At 42.5% G+C, this 26,579-nt stretch overlaps 1 protein-coding gene and 1 long non-coding RNA gene across 2 annotated transcripts; one reads left to right on the top strand and one right to left on the bottom strand.

The window, feature by feature from the left end:
• Positions 1-2,158: 2,158 nt before the first annotated feature.
• LOC143155433 (uncharacterized) lies at positions 2,159-7,480 on the top strand. The gene is made up of 3 exons (XR_012994418.1): positions 2,159-2,327; positions 4,127-4,340; positions 6,909-7,480. It is a non-coding gene; the product is annotated as an uncharacterized LOC143155433 (long non-coding RNA).
• On the bottom strand, positions 5,923-24,193 carry POGLUT3 (protein O-glucosyltransferase 3). The gene is made up of 8 exons (XM_076328175.1): positions 23,983-24,193; positions 13,021-13,218; positions 11,312-11,598; positions 10,682-10,898; positions 9,120-9,316; positions 7,928-8,122; positions 7,474-7,578; positions 5,923-6,619 (listed from the first exon to the last, which is right to left on the bottom strand). Exons 1-8 carry the CDS (start codon positions 24,191-24,193, stop codon positions 6,494-6,496), a joined length of 1,536 nt encoding a protein of 511 aa, XP_076184290.1. The 3' UTR covers positions 5,923-6,493.
• Positions 24,194-26,579: the final 2,386 nt, after the last annotated feature.

Here is a 26,579-nt window from a genome sequence, read left to right as displayed (position 1 = left end):
CAGCAGAGTGTTTTTTGGTTTGGGATATTATTGTTTGTATTTTTTTTTAATTCATTAAATGAACTGTACTGACAAAGTTACCTTCTTCCTGAGGTAACAGCTGATGGTTTTGAGCATAGGAGCAAGAACATCATCACTTGGAAGCAAACCCAATGTTTGCTCTAAACCATTTTCACTCTGTCAGCAGATTTCCATGTTAAAATTAATAAAATACTCAAATCTCTGTTGCAACAGTGAAAAATTTGGTGAGAGTAACATGCAAGATGAAATCAGGTGTTGGATCTTCAGGATGCTAACTTGGTAGCAACCATTTTGGTTTATCCTGGTGGCAAATCTCTACAGTTGGAGTGGTACAACAGCTTGGCTGGACATTTTGGGAGAAAAAGAGTAGTTGGAAGTGTGGTTACTGTTGATCCAAAGGTAAGCAACAACATCTGCTAATGCTAAACAACCTCTCTGAGTCGCATAAGCTATAGTGGAAATTACAGTCTTACAAGTATAGCTTGAATTGATCAGCTTTTAAACAGGTTCCATCCAGAATAATGTATTCCACGTGTGTCCTGGTTTCGGCAGGGATAGAGTTAATTTCCTTCCTAGTAGCTGGTACAGTGCTGTGTTTTGGATTTAGGGTGAGAACAATGTTGATAACACACCTATGTTTTAGTTGTTGCTAGGTAGTGTTTACACTAGTCAAGGACTTTTCAGCTTCCCATGCTCTACTGACTGAGAAGGCTGGAGGTGTACAAGAAGCTGGGAGGGGGCACAGCCAGGACAGCTGACCAAAACTGGCCAAAGGGATATTCCATACCATGTGACGTCATGCTCAGTATATAGAGCTGGGGGAAGAAGAAGGAAGGGGGGGACGTTTGGAGTGATGGTGTTTGTCTTCCCAAGTAACTGTTACGCGTGATGGAGCCCTGCTTTCCTGGAGATGGCTGAACACCTGCCTGCCGATGGGAAGGAGTGAATGAATTCCTTGTTTTACTTTGCTTGCGTGCGTGGCTTTTGCTTGACCTATTAAACTGTCTTTATCTCAACCCACGAGTTTTCTCACTTTTACCCTTCCGATTCTCTCCCCCATCCCACTGGGGGGGAGTGAGCGAGCGGCTGCCTGGTGCTTAGTTGCCGACTGAGATTAAACCACAACAACGTCTTTTCAGCAGGAAGGTAACCATGTGAAGCTCTATTGAAGTCCTATTTCAGGTAGGCCCTTCTGGTATTCTGCTGACCTGTCTTGAGTATTTCTATGCTACGTTGCAAATCTGTGGTACAGATAGATCCTGACTGATTTTTTTAGTGTTGGGAGTGGGATGGGAGTATGTCATGCTCACTCACCAGTGGCCTACAGAGTATGCTAGGATTTAAGTATATGTATAACTTATAAGGTAGATTAATATTCCCATTGACTGCTTAAAATTCATTACTTGGGTTCATAACTGTACTCAAAATCTTTTGTAATTGTCTTATACATATAAAGTGTACATTCAGCTTCTTGAAAGAGCAGGTCTTGCACTTTCAATCAGTCCAAGCATGTAATGCCAAATCAATGTGTCCTATTTCTGTCGAATCCTCTGTGTACTGCATGACTATGGTATATTGTGATAATATAGAGTAATAATATATAATACTAATATATAATTTTATAGCCTTGTAAGCCAACATTAAAATATCTGCAAAACTTAGTCAATATTATCAAGGGAGTCATAAACATGAATAGCGTCAAAAGTGTCAGCACAGAAGGGCTACATTGCCTCTTGGAGACACTCAAGAGCTGGATGTTTTTATCCTCCTGCTATGTGACTAGATAAATGCTTGTTGTATGACCAAAATGTAGTTCATAGAATAATGAACATCTGGAGGTCATGTAGGTCAGGCTTCATCTCCTTGGGGGTATCGGTGTGAAGATTTTTTTTGCCTTATCTAATTGGAATTTCCCATGTTGCAGCTTGGGTCTGTTGTTTGTAGGCCTTCTGCCTCTGCCTTTGAGAAGTCTGGCTTCATCTTTTCTACACCCCCCCTTTAGAGTTCAGCAAGGTAATCTTTCCCTTGCCTTCTCTTTTTAAGGCTGACCTAACCCTGCTCACTCAGCTTCTCCTCGTACGTCATGTGCCTGAACCCCTTTATCACATTGGTGGTCCTCAGCTGGATCTGCTCTGCTATGTCAATGTATTTCTTGTATAGGGGAGTCCAGAACTGAATACAGTACTCCAGTTGCAGCCTCACAACTGCCAAACAGAAGGGAAGAAACATCTCCCTTGACCTGCTGGCCACACTCTTGCTAATATGCCTCTTGCTTATCTCCACTCACATGATGGGACTCAATTAAGGTATGTGCTACGGATGTCTCAAATGTCTTCAAACAGACATGCAAATAATCCTTTTTCCCTTATTCTTACAGCAAAATACAAAATTAGTGCCATAACTCTCTACATTATAGATTTTCTTACATTATTAACAACTCAGAACAAAAGCCAAGCACTAGTACTCACATAGCCTCATTAAAATGCTATAAAAGTATTCACAGACAAGAAGATTCTAGTGGTTAAATCCTGTGAACTTAAACAATAATATATTTATATAAAACCTTGCACTTCATCACTGCCCTTACGGAAAAAGCTTTTGAAAAGCTGAAGTGGTAAAGGAGCTGATAATATCCTAGGTTTATGTAATGCTTCTTTTCCTTATTATTTCTTCTTTGCAAGCTTCTCAAACGTGCTCAAACAGGTGATGTATGTTTTCCCTGTCAGCTCTCCTCCCTAACTAAATAATTTACTTTCTAATGTAATAAATGTCAGGCGTATGCTTCCCAGGATGGATGCTTGAATGTAACATTCCATCAGGCAAGCTTTGATTATAGGGTTTTTTTAATTATGAATCTACAAGGTGGACCTGGCACAATACTGTCATGAAACTAGTATATTAGTTATCTTGAGGTAAATCTCAAAAAATACACTCTAAAAATGTACTGAATTTATATCTCCTTTATGTTCAATAGATCATGATTTACTAGTTCTCATTTCAAGATGAAATTGAGGTTGCGTGAGTATTTCCAAATGTGGGTGCCTAAATATATTAGGACATATACATGACATAACATAAAAGACTAATTTTCTGGAGTGTTCATTGTATGAAACTACTGTTAAGGCTAAAAGGATCTGAAGGGAACCGTAAATAAAGGCTCTGCATGACCAACATTTTTGGAAGTCACACCACTTCCATGTAGATTCCTGTGTTTGAAAATATTGGCCCTGGACTTTAGGACATACTTTCAAACAAATAAACCTGTCTCTGTCATCAGTGATAAGTTCTACAGTGTGTTAAAAATGACTACCATTGATGAAAACAGGGCGGATTTTACTCTTTATATTAAATCCTATGTTGTGCATTAAAAGCTGAAATTACTGTAGCAAAATTCAGTAGTGTGGTAACTATTTTTTAAAATTACCACCAACTGTTAGGTGTGCAAGAGATTTACTCAGTTGCTGTTCAAGAACTACTATAGAATAATAGAAACTCTAGTGTATGTATGTCACTTAAAAATACCATGCAATTTATGTATTACACTTTACTTGTACAAACAGGTTTTACTGAATATTTAGCAATTCCTGTAACACGCCAGGCCAATGAGTATCATCCTGTCATCAAACTGAAATAGATCTGACATCTTTTCTGGCCTAGAGGGGCAATCGTTACAATTGCTTTTCATTACAATTTAAATTGCATATAGTACCACCAATGGAAAGAAGAGAGGCTTTGCCTTACCTTCTTTTATCTTTGGAAGATCTGTAGTTATAAATTGAACCAGATTTTCTAAAATGACTAAGCACTTTTAATGAAAGTTCTACCACGTCTCTACTGTTTTTTAATTTTGGCAGGAAGATTAATGTATTCATATTTTTCAGGATATTTCTTGCCTCTAAGCTATAAAAGCATCTGTAAGGCATTCTGTGACAAACTAGCCTTTGCTTTGAAGGAATGCTTATTACAAAAGCAAGGTGGGTTTTTTTTGGCAGAGAAGAATTTAGAATAGTTTTTTTCCCTTTTTATGAGGGAAGAAAGGAGGGAAGAAATATTCACATTTATTTATATTCATGACCATTTAAATTTTATCTGATTCTTCTTCCAGTTTGAAAGACTTCTGTTTCAAGCCAGGGAAGTTTTCCTACACAGATATTTCTGAAGAACCCTAAAGTATGCGTCATGACTCCCCCTGTTCCCTCCCATTTTTTAAAAATATAAACAGATTTGAAATACGTGTGCGAGAGGTGGAAAATTTTGTTGCTTCAACCATCTGGTAGGCTTAATTGCCTTTGCTGAGCACACCACTTCCATAAATACTGGTGAGTATAAAATGCACATGGTATAATGGATATCACAAACTAAGATCATATCCTACAGTAAAAATGACTGTACACAGAAAAGGAAAGAGGAGCACATACTCAGTTTTTAAGTGTCAGCTTCAGCAGTGGAACCCTGTTCCTGAATTTTCGTGCAGAAAATTTTATGTCAGATAAGCTGAACATATATTTATAGTCTGAAGTTCTAGGACTGATTGTCATGCTAAATAAAAATACAACCACTATATATATTAGTGTTAGAACCAGAACAAAGAGTATGATGGGTAGAGCAACATGTTCCAGTTTTTTTCTTAACGGGCATAATGTAATAAATGACTGACGGACAGTTGCATTAACCTCTTTAGAAACCTGAAGTTCTTTCCATATTTAGCATACTGAAAAATCTAGTCTTTCTTCCTGTTCTAGTGCAGAAATTTTGTTTTATGTATTTTATGAGAGTAACTTCCAGTGTAGAACCAAGAATGAAGCCTGCATGAGGTGTAGAGCACTAAACTTTGGGTACCGAAGCAATTAGACAAGTCCACAATCTTAAGACGTTTCCATTTCTTTTTGCATAGGGAGAATTTGGTATCCATGAAAGACATTATCTGGGTGTAGCTGAGTAGAAAACTGCTCAGGCAGGCTACATGAGCCAAGCCAAAAATGCAGAGGACAGAAATGGGTGCTTGTGGGCATTGGTCTTGGTACTGGCATTGGTGTCTCCTCCCAGGACTGTTGATGCATTTTGAAGTAGACAAACTTGGGTAAAAATCAACAGAGGTATTGGGAGCCACATCCAGGACTAGGATTTTTCCTCCGCCCCACCCAAAGGCACACTTTATTGCAATGGTATGACGAGATCCTTTTGGCCCTGTGAAGTTTGCATTGTTTGCTTCATGGCTGCACAACTTCAGTGGAAGACCTGAAGACCTATTCTCCAGTCTGGAGCTAAGGCACTCTCTGGAAAAATGGCTTTGAATCAAACCAAGGAGGACAACTGGCTTCCCAATTGCTTAGTATGGTCTCTAACCCCTAGACTATTACATAGAAAGCGCAGCATAGGTTTTTCTGTCATATGTTTGAACCAAAACAATGAAGTCTGATCTGCTGTCTGATCTCAGTATAAGGTTAGCTATGATCTAAATTCAGAAAATGGGTAAGATCCCTTAGGCACAGGAAAAAGTAGTTCATGAACCCAAGTGAAAAAGATGGTAGCATCCTTAGCTCTACACAGAAGTTAAACCTAGGTGGTCTAAAACTCTACTAACAAATTTCAGATGTGTGAATACTCAAGTAGCCTTAGAATACTGTAGACTGTATTGTTGAACTAAGACACCAGTATTTCACCTGGCCTCACCTGAAGCTCCTAAGTCCTTTTGTGGATCTGTGCCTATATTCACAGACATGGTCATTGGCAGGGAACAGGTCTTCAGAAGTGGTGTCTTGGCACTCAAAGCACTGTGATTGCGATAGCTACACAGTCTGCTTTAAAGCAGCATTTAATTTTGGTGATTCACAGCCATGGTGCTTATAAAAATATTCTCATCTCTCCCCCTCCTCTACATTTTCCTCTGAAATGAATAAATATTGTATCACGTTCTCTATTCTGTTATCTGTCATAGACCACAAAATAATCTCAAAGCAACACCAGATTTGATATCTGTAAATCTCAGATACTCATTTTCTTTGTCTAGTTAGAAAATTGTTTTGTATACAAGAAACAATCTAACACTGAGGTAAACTTTATGAAGAAATCATAACACTGTTTTAGTATGTTGCAGATGCTCCTTTAGAATAACTTGCACTGACTCATGGAAGATCTTTTGTGGATGACTGGTTCCTCATAAAACTTTGGTAACTAGGTCCCAGCTGGAACATGAGCAGCACTGCGCTCTTCTTCCTGATGGTGCAGTACATCAAACAAATCCCCTAGATGCTCCCCATTACAGGCTCAGTATCTGTTTGGTGGCGGTCACGGAGACAAAATTGTGGGAACCAACGTTGCAGATCAGAGTCAGTGTGAAAAAGGATATGTAAATACAAGAAGAATACATAACTAAGAATGTTTGCTAGTGCATAAGTGTCTTAGATTTCACAGCTTAATTCCTATTTAAATTCTTGCATTGTAAGTGGGTGATTTTCTCCATCCGGTACAGTTATAGATCTTCCCTTAAAGGCTTTTTCCTGTGGCAACTGCATACTGAGTCTCTGTCATCAGGCTGAGGTACAAGTTCCATTCCATCCCGTATTTCAGGTTTGCTGGCTTGGCGTTTGGCATATTTCTGAAATATGTAAACAACATTTAAGAATGCTATAAGCACCAACGTGTAATTCATGAAACAGAATTTTCCTCCTCCCTTCCACTCACAAGCTTGCCTTTATCCAGGCTCTTCATGTCATTGTTTACAACGTGTTTACAAGGTATCTTTATAACACACCTACTAATAGGCTACATTGCCTCTGAAAACCTCCTTTAATGTTTTCCACTGCCTTATTATTAATGGTAATTTGAATATTGTCATTATTTGTGCCTCTATCCAGATAATGCTGTCATTTTTGTACACTGAACAGTTCTGAACTTCGTGTCAACCTGTGGCTGCTGAAGCTGTGATCTTACTCTGCACAGCAAAACAGGAAAAAGAAGTTAGTACTTTTAGAGAACAGAAACTTCTTTCACTAGAGATTTGCATCTCCTAGGGAAGCAATGACTATTTGGCCTGCTTCACCCCTTACCATGCTACTAGCCATACTTCCGGAATTTTTTTTCCATGTATTCATTGTTTTGTAATACAGCGGAGTAGCTCATGAGGGGATAAGTATGAAGGGAAAAAGGAAGGAAGTTGTGTACAGATTATCTCCTACGTCTATTAGAAACCACATGCCAAGTGACACTGAAAACAGGTTTGTGGAAGGATGGGGGCAAAAAAATTAAAACATCTGATTCTGTAAAACAACTGTTATATCAGGTTGCCTCTTTAATGACGAAGCAAGTTTTAGCAAAGCTCTTCACACTGATCTCCTGTGAATAATACGAACCGTATCTGCTGTTGATATAAGTAAGGACTGAATATGAAATTTGTAGCATCGGTAGCAGTAGCAGTTAGGGGGAAGTAATAAAGTGGTCTATTGTACTAACCTGGAGCACTTTATAATAGTAGCAGTAAAGCCTGTGAGGCTGAAGTAATTCTCTTGCCATTAATTGTCCTTCTTTAGCAATTTTTCTTGCTTCTTCATCATTTTCCTGGAAAATGGAGACAAAACGAATGAATAATAGACCAATTGGTGAGTTACTCAAAGCCTGACTAGCATTAGAAGTTTTATTAAAGGGGCTATTCAAATCTGCAACTTTATGTGCAATTACTGGTAGATGGCAAAGGCGCACTTTAAATTGCAGATTTTTTTAAAATACTGGATTGCTTTTATGGTCACAACTGGTACCTTAGGGCTATCAATAACAACTTCCATGGATAACTGTACAATTTTGAAAACTCAGTTGATTACTGCTCTACTATTTTTTCCAAGCCACAAGCCTCTTCAAAATCAGGTCTGATATCTCCCAGACATACTTAGCAATTAGTAATGTAACTTACCTTAGCCCATTTTATTTTCTCTAGCAAGTCCTCTAAGTTTCTCTTAACTGGAACATAATGTTTCCAAGGTTTTAATCCAATATAAAAGTGTTCATAGTACTGGGAATCTTGCTTCAATACCAGGCTGTCACCCAGCAAGAGGTATGGAAACCTGTAAGCTGCTACGGTCCCGTCTACATTCACTTGGTATTTGTACTACAATGTGAAGATAGAGGAAAAAAGGGTGAAACGTTTTGAATCGGAATAGGAACACTGACTGTATAAAAGATTATTTTCACAGGCAAGACATAATTGTGTTTATTAATTCTCACCTTCAAACCTGTTTTAGTGTTAAACAGGTGTTTCATGGTGTTCTGGATAACATAATGGAAAAAGGATTTGGTTTCAACCCAAGACTGACAGTCAAGAACCTTTGTGTCACATGAACTGCCTGATGGGTATTCTATTAACGTGTCCTAGGATGGAGCAAGGGGTGGAGCTGGGAAGGAAATAGAACTAATCTATACTTAAATTCAGAAAGAGTAAATTTATTCTGACTTAAAATTATATTATTATGTAGAATAATACATGAAACGTATTATTATGTAAAATAATCTGAAACATTATACTAAAAGTAACCATGAATGTACTGCTCTGGCAGATGCTCTTGGCTGTTACAGCATTTCTGATACATTAATCTCTGGAACAGAACTTCAATTGCCATATATTATAATTGCTTTTTACAGGACTCTGTCTCCTTTACTTTTTATACATCTGTTGCAGTGGAATTTGTGTGTTAAAGTGCAACAAAAACACCCATCTATTTTTCTAACTCGTTACCACAAGGGCTCTTTCTGACATCCATAATGTACTTGCAGTGGACACAAGTTGTGTCCATTGTTTTCATATTTACCCCAAATAAAAGAAACCGCGATAGTGAGAAATCAAATTTCTCAATCTATTTAAAAAAAAATAAAAATCTCCAAGAACTCTCTCCAAGGGACTCCACAAAAAAAGTATAGGGGCTTTCTTTAGAAGTGTGTCACACTATGACTTTGATTACAGGTGGTCTATCTACCCCGCATGGACCAGTGTTCCCCTTGTAGCATAACTGTTTTGTTTACTGAATGGAATTAGCAAAAGTAAGCCTTGTCTTTTCAGTTGGTAAGAACTTGACAGCAAAATTAATCCAAGACTGTAATTTGCTTGCTACCTTAAAGAAGTCAAAGAAGCCCATCAGCTGAACCTTTCCCAGCTCTTTTTCTTTTTCTCTGAAGAAGAAATATCCTGTTATTCCAGCATCTAGTAGTTCTGGATTTTCCTTGGATAACTTGACAAGATGGAGACGTTCTTCTCGGCTGTCTCGACCTCTAAACAAAGCTCGCTCAGTTTTGTTTTCCCAGAATGGGCCTACGAGCATTGAGTGATAAGGTAAAAGCAAACAGTAATGAAACGTTCATGAGAAGTTTAGTGCAAATAAGGAACTTGCTATGACGGTGGCATTACACTCAGAGACATGGTAAAACAGGCATGATTTCTCGTAGTGAATCCATAATCACTTATTAATCATAGGGTTTAAACTCCCAGTTCTGACTTGAATTTTGGGATGAGAAACTGAGCCACTTAAAAAAGGAAAATCAGAGAATTGCTTTTCCACTCAACAATGTCATATTTAAATAACTTGAAATATCTTGAAAGCTACATAAAGGATTATAATCAAATTATGTAAGTAAAATATTAATAATTAAAGTAATTCTCCATCCATAAAGCCTGCCACAATAACTAAAATTTCTTTAGTAAAATCCACTTCTGTTACCCAGCAATTTAGTTAGGTCTTTGAGGAATCATGTAATGATGACTTGAAAAGGAAAAAAAATGGCTATACTGTGTCCTCAAGATACTTAGCAAGAGCCTGAAAGACTTCATCTCTGCTTACTGCCTGCTTTTAAAAACATTAAATATGTCCTTCCTCATCCTTCTGCTGGAAACGTCCTTAAAGGACCTACTAAAGTAGAGTAGGCTCTTATCACCTCCTAACTGGAAAAGCAGCTGTACTAAATCAGTAAACAGAGAGTGCTTCAAACTGATAATTACAATATTTAATTTAAAGACAAATAAAAGAGAAACTGTGAACTAATAAAATAAAAAGCAATACCTCCTCACTCAAGTTTTACTCCTTAGGTATTGTTCATGGCATTTGTCTGATCCCTAAGTATTCATGAATTACCTTGGGGGGGAGGAAGACATCTGTCAGTAAAACTGACTCTTCCTTCAAAGCTAGAAAAAAATTCAGAAGATCCCACTCTGAGGTATTTTTTTATACAGACAATATTTTCTTATTTGAAAGAGGCTGCAGCATAGCACTAGTTTACTTCTTTCAGGATTCAAATTCATTTTTATGTAAACAGAACATTGGGCCACATCACTGTCAGGAAAAGGATTACTATTTGATTACTAGGAACATATTCAAGTCCTTCACTGAGGAGAAAGGCCTTTTAATTATATTTACTTGTCTTTTGACAGGTCACAGTAGCTATCTTCTGGATACCTTTAAGTTACAATTCACCATTATTGTAAACTGGACTTGTAAATTTTGGCTCTAAATCTATATTAAACACCTGCTTAGGAGCAGTGTTGAAAGTGTTTACTATCTGTAAAGACTAACCTGCTTGTATTAACTTGTGAACTGAAGACTTTAACACATTATTTGAATGCAACTTGCTTCTTTGACGGAATTTACAAATTCTTTTTTTAAATCCACGATCTCTAATTTACCTGTATTTCCTTGAATAGAAAGGAGATCATTTGTGACTCCACGTAGGGTTTCAAGGGTCGAGTGGGTTACATCATACGTTGGAAGGACTATATCTCTTGAATCCACAGAGCCACACCATGAAATGATAGGTATAGGACCAGGTGTATCATTAGCTTTCCGATACTCAACTGGCCAATCTCCAACATTAAGATAAAACTCCACATCAGGAAGACGAACCTAAATGTATACCCAAGAAAGGATAATAACACAAAGATAGAAGCTGTTTGTCACTCTTACATGTATTCCTCAGTTCTCTTATGTCGTGCAGAATCAATAAACCTACTAGATGATAGATTTAGCTGAGCTTAAGGTATGAATTTCAAGTTTCTGCCCCGCAAGCATGAAAGGAACACTCAAAGAGGCCAGGAAAAGGCTCACAGAGTCAGGCCTTAGCCCCTGATGCTTTCCTACCAATTTCATTACTGTCAAGCTCAACCCCCACATATTATCCTTAAGATACACTGTCATCTTGATGAAAAAACAAAAGTCAAATCTTACTTCAGGAATTATAAATCTGAAGATACAACAGCAAATGCAGTATTGCCATATTAGAACATGACTTAATAGTCTTAAATGATCGAAACTGATACCTTTCTTGCCAGTGACAGGAACATTTCATCGGAGAACATTTTGAAGTCTGTATACTTCCCTAAGGAGCGACGGTAGATGTGATTATTGAGAATAGTGTAATGAACAATAGCACCTCTTGTCTGACTGAACTTCGTTGGGATTTCCTTAAGCATTCGCTGAAGGTCAATGGTGGGAAAAGAAATGAAGTCCTTTGTAATCTGAGGTTCTTGGGATGGACAAGACATAACGTTCTGCCAGATCTCAGGGTCTTCTTCAGGACAGTCACAATATTCATGATAAACTGGTCCTGCAGAAAACAAAGTACTGAGAGTCTATATTTGTGATTCTACATCAATCATAATTCCCCAAACACATGGGCATATAAATGTAGCCATTACAGTGGCTTGACATTTTTTATTCCAAGTTTTCTAAAGTTTTCCTGGGAAATCATCCTCCCTGTAACATTTCTGGGGTTTAGCAGTGTAATTGAGAAAACAACAACATTCTTCTCTTTTCAGAAATCAAAATACTAGATTTTTTTTGTTGTCAGGGTAAAATTCATCTGCAAAATGAAGCTCCATTATCGTGCTACCTGCCAACCACATAAGGCATTCAGAATTGTTCTAACTGTCCATAACTACCAAAGCTCAGGTACTATAGTTTCAATTTTAGCCTAATTCAGAAGTTTGATACAGTAGTCTTCATCTCTGGCATAAGGTGTTTTCTTTTATGTATAATCACCTATTTTTGTCCTTTTGAAGCAGAGAGTTTAGGTATAAGCAAGAGCCTCGTAGAACGTGAAAAAAGGCCATTATTTCATGGACTTCTAATCAACACAGGTTCTGTCCTGTGTCATAGTTTCATGGCTGATGGCAAATGTGCACCAGCAAGAAGGCGGCATACTACTACCTTGAGGACTCCGGACAGTTTCATTTCAGTTTGAAAGCATTTCTAAGTTTGTATTTAGGAAATTTTATTAAAAGAAACCATGACCAAATTCTGGTTAGAAGAAGTGGTGAACTGAAACAAGACTCTCCAGAAAAGTAACTTTATATTATCTTTTTCTTTGCTAAACAGCTGTCTGTTTGAAAGCAAGAGAAGGAAGTTAAAGCAGCAGATAGGAATGAGAGAATAATTTGCCTTGTTTTCCCTGCTTTTAAATAGTTCTTCCACGGTATAGACCTGCACTGAATTAAACTGGGCTAATGGAAAGAAAGTTAAATATTTTCTGGTTAAAGAAATATTGTCTTTGCTGTTATGAAGGATCACACTTTTTAGAAATCAGAGACGTTTGAATTATAAAGTGTTAGGAACAACACAAAATCCTTGCTTTTGCAGGTAGTATTTTCTACTTTAGATAAAAATAACACAATGTTTAAGTGAATACCTGCTTGAAAACAGTAAAAATAGAAGCATTGCTCTCTTACTCCCTGCCAAATCTGAAGAGATCCATTTCCTTATGCAGGAGGGAAGAGGAGATGTCCAGATACACCACCTTAACATCAGAGGCCATAATCTACATGCTTATGCATCTAGGTCCTGTAACTTGGCAACGTATAGAGATTGTCACTGCTTTCTTCTCTGCATAAGGAGAATGTTTATGAGGAGACTACATGAACAAGGGCAAACAAACCCCTAATTTCCCACCTCTTCCTCTAGCAGTAAATTAGTCCATAGCATTTCCGTAGCTACCATCACAGGTGACATTAAATCAAAAAAATACCCTTACCTTTCAAAATATAAGGAGATTGAGCTACATGCTGATCACCATAAAGTATCTCAATTTTTAACCCTTTTCTGACACTCCCATACATCCGATACCGCATAAGAAATGTGCCATCATTTCTATCCAAAGGGCGAGGGGTATAAATTCTGGTGACTTCTTTTGGAGAAAGTGCTTTAATTACCACTTTAAACTGTGTTCTTCCTGAAAAGAGGAAAATAAAAACAGATAAAAGCACTTTAAGCTATTAGAATCACATATATGAAATAAAGGTGAGAGCAAACTCTACTGGATTAAGTCCATCGAATTTAACTTTGCACTAGAAATTTTTTTATTATACCAAGTCGGTAAAATTAATTTCCAATGATGGAAGATCATCCTACCAAATTTTCTTGATCATCACATACCTAATAAATGGAAAACCTGTAGATGGAGATAAAAAGTTAAATAATGATTACAAGATAGAAGGAAAGGCTAACAGTATTTTGAAGCAAAGATTAGGTTTAATACTAAGTGTTCAAGTTAGTGCTCTGAGGAACAATCATTTCCTCTAGAGTACGAAAGATAGGAAACCAAGTTAAAATAACAGGAGAAAAGAATACTTGCCAGCTTGTGGAAAGGCAGTTGCAGCATGCAGGAGTCAGATACAAATTGTTCACCTTTGGGCTGCAGCTGACTGTCTTGCAAATTTAAAGTCCCAGCTACTGAAAAGCAGGGATAAGAGAATGATAGTGGAGATGTTTCCTGGACATCTGTCTGACCTGTGCTTAAAGATCACCAGCATTTCATCATTAATGCACTGTGGCTTTTTAACCGGGTATGGAATATTTTGTGGACAACACAAGTATGCATAAACATAAATCTGTTATATTCCCTTATTTCTGTCACTAACGGTCATGGTCAACTTTATTCTTCAAAAAAGAGGAGGACAATTATTCACAAAATGTTATCGTCTAAGCATTGCAAAACCAAACAAATGTAACTACACAAAGTAGTATACAGAAAGAAATGAAACTGAAAAAATCCAGATAAAATCAAGATGTTACTAAAATTCAAATGTGTCCCAACAGCACTAAATGATTGAGATGTTACAGTTAATTCTATACAATCCATATTTTAACATACTTTGCATCCACAAATAAATGCATTGATGTGGTAAGTACAACAGTCGTTTAACGATCAATCGTGTCTTCCTTAGAGCACTGGATCTTGAAATGGGATTCAAATCAACTACCGTGCAAGAGTCTCCAGATTAAATTAGGCAGAATCCTTAGACGTGTATTTCCTGACACCTGTTCCAATGTAAGAATATAAAATGTGGATTATTTGTAATCATCCCTCAGTTTTCTTACTATTCAAACTCCATGCCAGCTAAAGATACCAAGAAGCAAGTCAGAATACCTTCATTTGACAAGATATTGAAGAAATAAAATGAAGCAAGCATTCATTCCTTCTTGGAATGCCAGTGTGGCAAGCAGCACTCCCACCAACTAAGGAACGCAGAATATTGTCTCCAGTAGCTAGCAGATCTATTGTGAGAAGCCCTCATTTGATTAAGTATCAGTCCAGAATGATTTCCAGAAGTGCACTTCTGACTTCTGAGAAGTAGAGGAATGTTAAGGTTGCTCCAGATACGTGGTACTTCCTTTTCAGAGGAATGATGAGTGGACACCTCCCTGCTTGCTGGAGGTGGCAGGCTGAAGACACATTAGCAGTACAGTTGTGCAGTGTGACATTTCCTTGGGCAGGTGTAAGTATAGCTCAAGCAATGCTAATAGACTTAAACTCCAGAACAATTTCTATGAATGGTATATTGGTTTAGATCTAAGACTGTCAGAGGATCTCTAAAACTTGGATCTGTGTGAGTAGAACTGATTCAGATTGGCTTACAATTTGGGAGATCCTCAACTTGTTTTGGTGTATCTGCAAGCAGAGTCATCATCAGAGAAGAGGCAGAAAAGTATAGTTTTGCCCCCTTCATATATTTTTGACATCTAGCTACTAATTACCTTTCAACATGGCATAAAGTAGAAACAAAATGATAATGTAAGAATGGCTGTATGATCATAGGCCAGAAATTGACCTTTAAACCAAAGGTCCACTCAGTATCTTGCACCTTACTGTCACTAGCAGAGACGTGCAAGATAGTAAGAACAAAGAAATTACAGAATACTTTTGAAATTACTGTCTTCCCCTTCTAGAAATCTGCAACAAAAGGACTTGAAAAATCACAACTTGTATACACATAATTTCAATAGCCTTCAGTGAAGATCTTCCATGACTGCTTAATCCCCATTTAAACATTCTGGTATTTGTTGCGTCAAAAGCATCCTAAGGCAGTTCTTTTTCCAAAATGTGATTACATATTACAGAGATGTTTCTTTTAAAACTTCTGTCTGATAACACAAGAATTATAGGCATCAAAGGAAGTTCTGGGAGACAATGAATTTTAGTTCCCCATTTGTCTTCTCCTCCTTGAGTTAGCCTGCATCCCGTAGCCAGTTTCAAAACTGTCCATGAGTCAGATATCCAGAACTATTCAGAGGGTAGTCAGGTTCTTTCTAAATATATCCTTCAGTTCTTCTTTGCTCTCTGCAAGATTATGTTGTACCATGCAACACTTGATAATAGAAACATGATGGAGAAACACAGAGTAATGAGAATCACAGAACTGTTGCCTTTGGAAGTGACCTCAAGATCATCTAGTCCTACCCCCCTGCTCGGATCAGCCAGAGCAGGGTGTCCAGGACTGTGTCCTATTGAGTTTTGAATACCTCCACAAATGGAGACTCCAGAATCTCTGGGTAATCTGCTCCAGTGTTTGACCACCTTCACAGTAAAAAAAACTTTTCTTGTGTTCAGACTGAATTTCATGCAACTTCTTCCAGTCTTCAGGAACCTCTTCCATTTGCCATGGTATTTCAAAGATGGTCAAAAGTGGCCTCGCAATAATGTCAGCCAGCTCCCCGAGCACTTGTGGGTGCATGCCATCAGGCACTACAGATTTAGGTATGTCCAGATTTTTAAGTGTTCCCTAACCCGATCCTCCTCCACCAAGGGGAAGTCTTCCTTGTGCCAGACCTTCCCTCTTGTCTCAGGGCCCTGGGATTCCTGAAGTCTTAGCAGTACAGACTAAGGCAAAGAAGGCATTTCAGTACCTTGACCTTTTCTACGTCATTTGTCACCAGGTCCCCTGCCCCATTCAGCAGCAGGCTCACATTTTCCCTAGACTCCTATTGCTGTTGAGGTACTTGTAGAATCCTTTCCTGTTGCCCTTCACATCCCTCACCAGATTCAACTCCAGATCAGCTTTGGCTTTCCTAACCCTATCCCTGCACAATCAGACAGCATCTCTATATTCCTCCTGGGTCACCTGCCCCTGCTTCCACCTCTTGTACGCTTCCTTCTGTCTGTATTTAGTCAGAAGCTCCTTGTTCATCCCTACAGGCCTCCTGCCGTCTTTGATTTCCTGCTGGTAGGGATGGACCATTCTTGAGCTAGGAGAGGCAACCCTTGAGTATCAGGCAGCTGAGAAGGCAACAGGGAAAGACTTCCTCTTCAGAAGAAAAGGACTATTTTAATTTTCATTCTTCACAATGATTCTGATGGAATTAGACTTCTCTTGGATTTGGATTACAGAGAAAATGAGTAAATGCCAACTAGGATGACCCTGCAAATGCTCGAGCCCCTGTGGTTAAGACTTGGTAACAGTTTTGTTAAATGAGAAGGACAACATACCCAGGTCTAAGACAGTTGGGATGGCATTTTATTAATTTCCTCTTGTGTGATCCATATTTTTATGACCAAAGTACCTGCTTTTCACTCTACCACAGTGAAGGGATTTCAGAGACTTCAGATTCTCTGAAATCTCTGAATCTAGTGCCAGCACAAACAGTAAGACTGTGGTAAGTCTTTTGAAAGGCTTGAGAAGAAAACATCAGGGAGTTGGTTTCCTCATGAATAGTCTTCTGCATGAGGACAGTGTGGAGCTGTAGTCCAAATAAGAGGAAAGACACATTTCTCCAAAGGTGAGCAACAATTTCTGTTCCTCATTCAACTAAATACTGCCAGAGGTCTTAATGCAGGAGTCAGTCTCCTCCTTTTGAATTTGACAACGGATTCCATGAATGACTCTCCCAAAGGAATGGACATCTCTGCCTCTAAAGTTGCCTGGGGAGGGGAACCTCAGTCTATCCCACTCCTACCAGTTTGATGCCAGGGCCAGCAATAGATGCCCAGAGGCTGTAGAAGGATTACAGGTCAGCAGGAGAGCGCCTGAAGAGCAGCACAAAGGAACTCCAGCCAGTAAGACAGTTTCATCGGGGGCCCAGCTTAAATGCTTCTATGCAAATGCACGTAGCATGGGGAATAAACAAGAGGAGTTAGAGACGTGCGCACGCCTGCGGTGCTATGATCTTATTGGCAGACGTGGTGGGATGGCTCCTATGACTGGAGTGTTGGGATGGAGGGATACAGGCTCTTTAGGAAGGACAGGCAGGGGAGACGAGGAGGGGGTGTCGCCCTCTATTGCAATGACCAGCTGGAGTGCATGGAGCTCTGCCTGGGGATGGATGAGGAGCCGACTGAGAGCTTATGGGTCAGAATTAAAGGGAGGGCAGGGACAGGTGACATTACAGTGGGGGTCTGCTACAGGCCACCTGACCAGGAAGACTGAGTGGATGAGGCCCTCTACAGACAGATAGGAGCAGCCTCACGCTCACAAGCCCTGGTCCTCATGGGGGACTTCAACCACCCCAATATCTGTTGGAGGGACAACACGGCAGGGTATAAGCAATCCGAGAGGTTCCTGGAATGCATCAATGATAACTTCCTTCTCCAGGTGATAAGAGGAGCCAACGAGGAGAGGTGCTATGCTGGACCTTGTTCTCACCAACAAGGAGGGGCTGGTGGCGAATGTGAAGCTCAAGGGCAGCCTGGGCTGCAGTGACCACAAAATGGTGGAGTTCAAGATCCTTAGGGCACCGAGGAGGGCACACAGCAAGCTCACTACCCTGGACTTCAGGAGAGCAGACTTTGGCCTCTTCGGGGAGCTGCTTGGTAGAGTGCCATGGGACAAAGCTCTGGAGGGAAGAGGGGCCCAAGAAAGCTGGGTAATATTCAAGGATCATCTCCTCCAAGCTCAGGAGCCATGCATCCCAACAAAGAGGAAGTCAGGCAAAAACACCAGGAGGCCTGCATGGCTGAACAAGGAGCTCCTGGACAAACTCAAACACAGAAAGGAAGCCTACAGAGGGTGGAAGCAAGGACAGGTAGCCTGGGAGGAATACAGAGAAATTGTCCGAGCAGCCAGGGATCAGGTTAGGAAAGCTAAAGCCCTGATAGAATTAAATCTGGCCAGGGACATCAAGGGCAACAGAAAAGATTCTATAGGTACGTCGGGGATAAAAGGAAGACGAGGGAAAATGTGGGCCCTCTCCAGAATGAAATGGGAGATCCGGTTACCCAGGATATGGAGAAGGCGGAGGTACTCAATGACTTTTTTGCCTCGGTCTTTACTGGCAAGTGCTCGAGCCTCACTGCCCAAGCCGCAGAAGGCAAAGGCAGGGACTGGGAGAATGAAGAACTGCCCACTGTGGGAGAAGATCAGGTTCAAGACCATCTAAGGAACCTGAAGGTGCACAAGTCCATGGGACCCAATGAGATGCATCTGCTGGTCCTGAGGGAACTGGCGGATGAAGTTGCTAAGCCACTATCCATCGTATCTGAGAAGTCATGGCCGTCCAGTGAAGTTCCCACTGACTGGAAAAGGGGAAACATAACCCCCATTTTTAGAAAGGGAAAAAAGGAAGACCCGGGGAACTACAGGCCAGTCTCACCTCTGTGCCTGGGAAGATCATGGAGCAGATCCTCCTGGAAGCTATGCTGAGGCACATGGAAAATAAGGAGGTGATTCGAGACAGCCAGCATGGCTTCATTAAGGGCAAATTGTGCCTGACAAATTTGGTGGCCTTCTACAATGGGGTTACAGCGCTGGTGGATAAGGGAAGAGCAACTAACGTCATCTATCTGGACTTGTGCAAAGCATTTGACGCTGTCCCGCATGACATCCTTGTCTCTAAATTGGAGAGACATGGATTTGATGGATGGAGCACTCGGTGGATAAGGAATTGGCTGGATAGTCACACTCAAAGAGTTGCAGTCAGCATCTCAATGTCCAAGTGGAGACCAGTGACGAGTGGCGTTCCTCAGGTCGGTATTGGGACCGGCACTGTTTAACATCTTTGTTGGTGACATGGACAGTGGGATTGAGTGCACCCTCAGCAAGTTTGCTGATGACACCACGATGTGTGGTACAGTTGACACGCTGGAGAGAAGGGATGCCATCCAGAGGGACTTTGACAGGATTGAGAGGTGGGCCCGTGTGAACCTCATGAAGTTCAACAAGGCCAAGTGCAAGGTCCTGCACCTGGGTCGGGGCAGTCCCAAGCACAAATACAGGCTGGACAGAGAATGGATTGAGAACAGCCCTGAGGAGGACTTGGGGGTGTTGTTGATTTGAAGCTGGACATGAGCCAGCAATGTGCGCTTGCAGCCCAGAAAGCCAACTGTATCCTGGGCCGCATCAAAAGAAGCGTGGCCAGCAGGTCGAGGGAGGTGATTCTGCCCCTCTACTCTGCTCTGGTGAGACCCCACCTGGAGTATTGCGTCCAGCTCTGGGGCCCCCAACATAAGAAGGACATGGACCTGTTGGAGCAAGTCCAGAGGAGGGCCACAAAGATGATCAGGGGGATGGAACACCTCTGCTGTGAAGAAAGGCTGAGAGAGTTGGGGTTGTTCAGCCTGGAAAAGAGAAGGCTCCAGAGAAACCTTATTGCAGCCTTTCAATACTTAAAGGGGGCCTACAAGAAAGCTGGATAGGGACTTTTTACAAGGGCATGTAGTGATAGGACAAGGGGTAATGGCTTTAAACTGAAAGAGGGTAGATTTAGATTAGATATAAGGAAGAAATTCTTCACTATGAGGGTGGTGAGGCATTGGCACAGGTTGCCCAGAGAGGCGGTGGATGCCCCATCCCTGGAAGTGTTCAAGGCCAGGTTGGATGGGGCTTTGAGCAACCTGGTCTAGTGGAAGGTGTCCCTGCCCATGGCAGGGGGGGTGGAACTAGATGATCTTTAAGGTCCCTTCCAACCCAAACCATTCTATGATTCTATGATAAATGCCACTGCCGGTTACAACCACCTTCTTCAACTTGCTTAAAAGCAGACGACTTAAGCCAAATATCCTCTCCCTATGACTATCACCTAGTAGTATTTGGATGAAGAACCTTTCGAATCCAGAGCATGTCATGAGGTAGGATTGCAGAGAAAATAGTTTTCTGTTGGTATTACGTCTTTGTCTCTTTCTACCCATTTTATAGAACAGCATTTTAACTGGGTATAGAGATTTCCTACCAGAGAAGACAAAGTTTTCAGTTACCATAAAAATGAGTGAATATTGAGAAATCACAAGTCAAATACTATGAATTTGATCTCCTTGTCCTCACCTACAGGAAAGAACTAAGCGGGTCTTTGTTCCCAGCTGGTTATTTACTTACCGCTCTAGAGACATGTGGACCTCCAGACCTACCCAAAGGATATGTTAGTTTTAGTTGGTGGCAGTTTAGATGTAGGAAGCATTTGATAAGGGAAGAGTGACCTGATAACAAAGCTCTCTGGGAAAAAGCTAACCCCACTGAAAGGGGAGGGGGAAGGGGAGACTGAGTATTTAATGTAAGTACAAATTATTCACTGGAGGCAACAGGGGTTTTGTTTATGGTTTACAACATTCATTGCGTAATGGGGCCAAGGCCTCTAAGTACTACTGTGGTATTTAATTATAACAGTTTTTTGCTGATTTCTTTTATTAAATTGGAGGAAGGTTACCATGGTACTTTCACTCACGTTTTTCTGTTTCTCTCAATCCAAAGAAATGATAAAAGAAAAATGTTGAATCGTCACCACTAGTACTTCTGCGTTACCCTGAAAACCTGTCTGGGACAGCATTTTAAGTACAAAATAATTTTCCAGTCCTGAAGAGAGACTAAAATACAGACACAGTCAAAATGGGATACTTTAAGAAATCCAGATGATGAAACTTGCTTTATGCATTTTTTTTTCTCTTGTGTAGCTTGCAAAAGAGGTATTCCATGCATGGATGAACGAGTAAAGAAACGCAGGGATGGAAAGAGAGAAAATGTAAAAATGTATTGATTTATGCAAATCGTTAGAGAAGAACAAAAAACCCAGTCACTCTATTTCTGACATGTACGCAGAAGAGAAATTAAAAGATCTGAAAAGAAGGGGTTTTCCCTCAACTGTTTTACTGAAATCATTGCTGGTTACTTTCGCAGATGGAAATTGTGAAATCAATAGAGTCAATAAAGAGGCAGCTGAACAAAACAGGTTCACTTAGCAAAATGGGCTCCTTTGAATAGCATATACTTTAACAGAGCCGGATGTGAGAGCATATATCCAGGAACAAAGAAATATAGGTCATGGTAGAAAGTTGTGTGTGACCATCACAAAAGCCCAGGCATCGTGGTCAACAAAAGACGTGAAGGGAGCTCCTGCAGTGCTGCAGGTACGAAGGTGAGCGTAACCGAGATGCACTCTGTTTAGCTACACTGAAATGAGTGCTGGAAGAAGTGTGCCACTTCTCTTTGAAAGTATTTGGTAAAACCTGTAAGAATACCTGGGAGGCCTTGAAAATACTCGTTAGCAGAGTACGTAGATCATCTGAAGAACAGTTAACAGCTGACTTTGGCATGGTCAATCGTACATAAAGACATGGTGAGCAGCTGTTAAACCTATGGGAAAACCTAGCAGAAAAGGATAAGGTGATCCATGTATCCAAAGAAGAAATCTACGCAGTTTATATTAAAAGTAAGTTCTGTATTTTCAGCAGTGATTTTTTAATCTTTGGAATAATTTTTCTAGGCATCGTTTGACATCTTCCTAAAAAGACAGGTCAAAGAGTTACAGCCTGAAGGTCAAAATTACTGTGTGATGTGCAATGGTGCACGTTAATTCTGGTGATTAGACTTGACACTCAGAAAATTCATCTGGATTTAAAATCTACTAATTATGCTGTTTAAGTTTCATACTGGATACCAGTAAGTACTGACCTACTTGACTGAAATTCTAATCCACACAAAGCACAATTTAATAGATTTGGGCAAATTTTACAAATGGGAAGCCTTAACTGCAGCTCTCCTGCTCTGATCGCAGTATTCTTGTTTGCGCAATGGAGGTGATAATGTGAATTTATTTAGCTATACCAGCAGGGATATTTTGAGATGTATTTAGTTTATATTGGAAAGCAGTGCCTTAATAAATATTATTAATTGCAGTTCTTACTGACATTTTACAAATAGAATTTGAACATTTAAAATCATTTGAGAACTGAAATTTATAGCCCATGTCTATATGAGTACATTAAACAGTGCTCATGCACTGGAATATGATCAACTGTACTGCTAAATTGTTAAAGGATCCTTGGCACTCTCCTAAATAATTCTTGGCGTGGCTCAGCAGTTGGCACGGGCCGAGCCAACAGCTCTTCCCTGTCGGCAGCATGCATGCACTGCCTCGGTTTGGAGGCTACGGAATGTCATGGTATGAATGGAGATCACTCCATGCCAGATGGCATCAGGACGTGGAAACATTCCAAAGACATTGAATTTATTAATATAAATACTAACATACACAAATACACTGAGGTCAAAACCAGGTTCTCAGTACCCATGTCCTATCAGTTTATCTTGGAGGATTTAAACTAGCATGAGAATCCAATTGAGCTTCACACCTTTTTATCTTTATCAACCTGTTGTTTGAACCCAGGGCTCTCCCCGTGCGGCTGAAATCAGCCTCTGCTTCACTGGCAGCGAGCGTGCAGTTGCATTCTTCAGCGCAATTACAAAACTGCGCTGCAATCCAGCACCAAGTTGCAACAGCAGCTGGAGAAAGTCCAGACCTGAAGTACCCGGGGGTCTGTCGGACTGAAGACATAACCTGTGTAATATATGTCTGTTCTTTAATTTCACAAGCAGCGGCCTTCTAACTACAAGACACGAAGAGGCCGTGCATACTTGGCAGATACCCTCTCAGTACCATCTATATGAATAGTAAGTAATACAGAGCAAAATAACTAGCTCCTCCCTATATAAATTAGCAACACAGGATTTCCACTGGGTGGCTATCTCAGGGTTATCTTCATTATGAAATCTGTGATGCAAAAGTTATTTTTATTCTAAATTAAAACTATTAGTATAGAGCGTGTGGAATTAACTTGCAGCACAAAACAGCTGACTGGCAGCATAGCGCTGGCCTGCGAGAACAAACCCCAATTCCCACCCTCAGGAGAAGCGTCACGGGATGGTTTGTGCTTGTGCTGAGTAAACAGGAGATGAAAATTACTCCTTCTTAATGGAGCGGCAGTAGGATAACGGAGCCCAGAGTGCCGTGCTTACCAAGACAGAAATTTTAAGCAACTGGTGTGTGCGCAGCATTAAAGATAATTAAGTTAGCACTTCTGAGCAGCATATTGGGATTTCTTCACATCCACTAGCTCCAGGAGTACTGGTTTCTTTTGCGCTTGCCGGTTTGTTGCTGTAAATCACATACTGTTTAGAGGAGGCCATGGGTGGGACGCGGAGCTCTACGGAAGGAGGCACTCAGCTGTAGCAGAAGAAAGGAGGGATTTGACCAGGTGCTCCGCTCACCACCGGACCTGCGTGTCCCGGGCGATGCGGGACCGGGCGGGATGCTCAGAGGGGCGGGGGCCGGGGGGCAGCCAGGGACCGGCGACGGCTCAGCAAGTGCTCGGGAGGGGGGGAGGAAGGAAGAGGGAAAGGAGAAGAGGGAAAGGGGAAGGGCCGGGCAGCTCTGACCAGCTCCGCCGAGCAAATCGCAGCCCCGGGCAGGGTCTCCATCCCGCGCCCCTGCCCGCCCACGAGCACACGCACGGTACCTGGCGGGGAGCGGGAAAAGTTGTGTCCGGCCGCGCTGACCGCCTGGATATAGAAGTACCGCACGGGCAGGGTGAGCCCCGCGTCCAGCCCGGGGCCCCACGCCAGGCTCCGCTCGGCGCTAACGGGGTCCGCCGACTCCGCCGGCCGCAGCAGCGGCAACGCGGCGCCCAGCAGCAGCGGCAGCAGCGGCAGCAGCCCGCGGCTCCCCATCGCCCCGCCGCCGCCGCCGCCGAGCCCCGCCGCGCCGCGCTGGCCGCGCCCGCTCGGAGCGGGGGGCCGGGGCCTCCTCCAGGCCTGCGCGGCCCCGCGCCCGCTCGCCGCAGGCGGCCGCCGCCTGCTCCCCGCCCCGCGGGGCGGCCCGCCGGGGCCGGGGCCGGACAGTGCCGGAGGGAGGCGCGGGAAGGGCCGGGCTGGCCCCGGGCGGCCGGATCCGGCGCTGCCTTCCCTCCGCCTCCTCCGCGTCCTCTCTCGGACCGGGACGAGCCGCAGGACACGGGCACGGGCCGTCCCGCGTGGGAGCCCAGGGAGGTCGGGGAGCGAGAACCTTCCCCTGCAAAGCCCGTGTGCGATTGACCGTGCTGGAGGTGGGGGCCGTGCCCTGCCGACGGGGGCTCAGGCAGCCCGCACCGGTAAACGGCCCGCGGGCCCCCGCTGCCGCGCACCGAAACGCCGCGGAGGTCCCACACGCCGCAGGAGGGGCGAGCGGGCAGCGGGGACGGGCGCGGGCGGGCGGCTGCGGGCCGGGCCCCAGCGGGGCTTCGGCTGTGCTGCAAAATCACGAGTGTCCCGGATCCCGGCCTCCCCGCCGGGCTGGGGCCGTGGAGGGGAGGAGGTAGGGGGGAGGGTGCAGCGATCTCCGGGCGCCGCGATCTCCGGGCGCCGAGCGCAGTGCCAGGTTCCCAGTCTGTGCGCTTCCGGAGGGTCGGGGGAAACGCAGTAAGGGTGGTGTGAGAGCGAGCAGTGAGCCTCAGACCCACTTGTCTGCGGGCAGGCTGCTGCCTCTGATGTCCTAAGAGGTTTTTCTTCCCTTGCCTGTGGGCGCTGTGCAGGCCAAACTGAAGAGCAGATGGTCTGTGTGTGTGTCCCCCGCCCCAAACAACACGTTACCTCTGTTTTAGGATACAATTCAGCCGGCACCTGAACAGCTGGTGTGGAATTTAAAGAGGAAAAAATCGTATTTCTCTAAAGCTTATTAATTGTTACTGCCTGTATCAGCTTATGTACAGACAGAGATTGCTGTAAAAGAAAAAAAAATATTTAAAGTTCCTCCTCGCTGTTTCTAGGATTTCCCACAGTGACTGTATTTAAAGTGAAGGACAGAGCAGGGACCCTGTTGGAATGTCCTGCCACGTTGTTCCCTGCCGCTGGGCTCACCTTCCCATGCCAGGGAGGAGGCCAAGCTCACGCCTCTCAGCCCAGCACCCCATCCCAGCATGGCTCGCTCAAGAGCTGAAGAGTGCTCTTGGGGCCTGCGGGTGAGATACTGCAGGTGCCCCTCAGCAGCACGGTAATGCTTGGTGATGGGGAAAGAGGGATCATGGTATTATTCTCTAGGAAATGTAACAACAAAGTAATTTCATGGATTTAAAATGATGGAATACAAGTAAACAGGGAAAATCTTCAATGATTTGTCTCCTAAGGTGGTTGTATCATTTTTATCAGAAGCATTTGCTGCTACTAGGAAGTATTTCAGGGTGTCGGTAGATGGGGGGGCTTACAAGGCTGTAGGAGAATTAAATCAAGCTTCCGTGCAAGCCTGCATTTTCATATGCAAAACAATGAGAGCACAAATGAATGCTGTGTGGTTTTGAATAACATGAACTTCAAGTCTCTGTGCATACAGACCATGAAAAACAGGTTCCTTGAAAGTGGAATTATCAAGTGTGGTTTCCTCCTTGCTTCTGTCTTCAGTCTTCTAAACTCCCTCACCTCAGATAACCACAGATCTCCACCGACATACCGTGATACTCCCAACAGGCAAGAGAAAACATGTATAGTGTTAATCTGGATTACGTATGTGCTTCTTGGCCAGGTAGTACATCCCTGGCTGCTGCTCCCAGTGCAGGGATCAGCAAGGGCAGCTTTCCTCTCCCTCTGCACCAGCTGGGAGCACATTTGGAGAAGAGGGTGACTGGCAGCAGTCAGTGTGGCTTGACCAAGGGCCAACCATGCCTGGCTGACCCAGTCGCCTTTGGCGATAAACTGGCTGTGCCGATGAGGGGAGAACAGGGAATGTCATTTACCTTGAATTTAGCAAAGACATCACTGTCTCCCACAACGCTCTTGTATCCAAGTTAGGATGTTACGGTCTGGATGGGGAACAACCAGATGGGTAAAAACCATCAGGATGGTTGGTTGGGCTTAGAGGGGGCTGGTTAATGGGTCGTCTCTACCTGGCAGCTGGTAACAAGGGGAGCACCGCAGGGACCTGGCCTGAGATGAGGCGATGGAGAGCTCCATCATTGGATTTGCAGATGATGCCAAACAGGGGTCTAGTCGGTATGCTTGAGGGCAGGGCTGCCATCCTGAGGGACCTGGACAGGCTGGAAGAATGGGCCATGAAATTCAACAAAAAGTCCTGCACTTGGGTGCCAGA

Source organism: Aptenodytes patagonicus, chromosome 1 (genome assembly GCF_965638725.1).
Source record: "Aptenodytes patagonicus chromosome 1, bAptPat1.pri.cur, whole genome shotgun sequence".
Taxonomy (NCBI): domain Eukaryota; kingdom Metazoa; phylum Chordata; class Aves; order Sphenisciformes; family Spheniscidae; genus Aptenodytes; species Aptenodytes patagonicus.
This window is presented reverse-complemented; position numbering and strand designations above follow the sequence as displayed.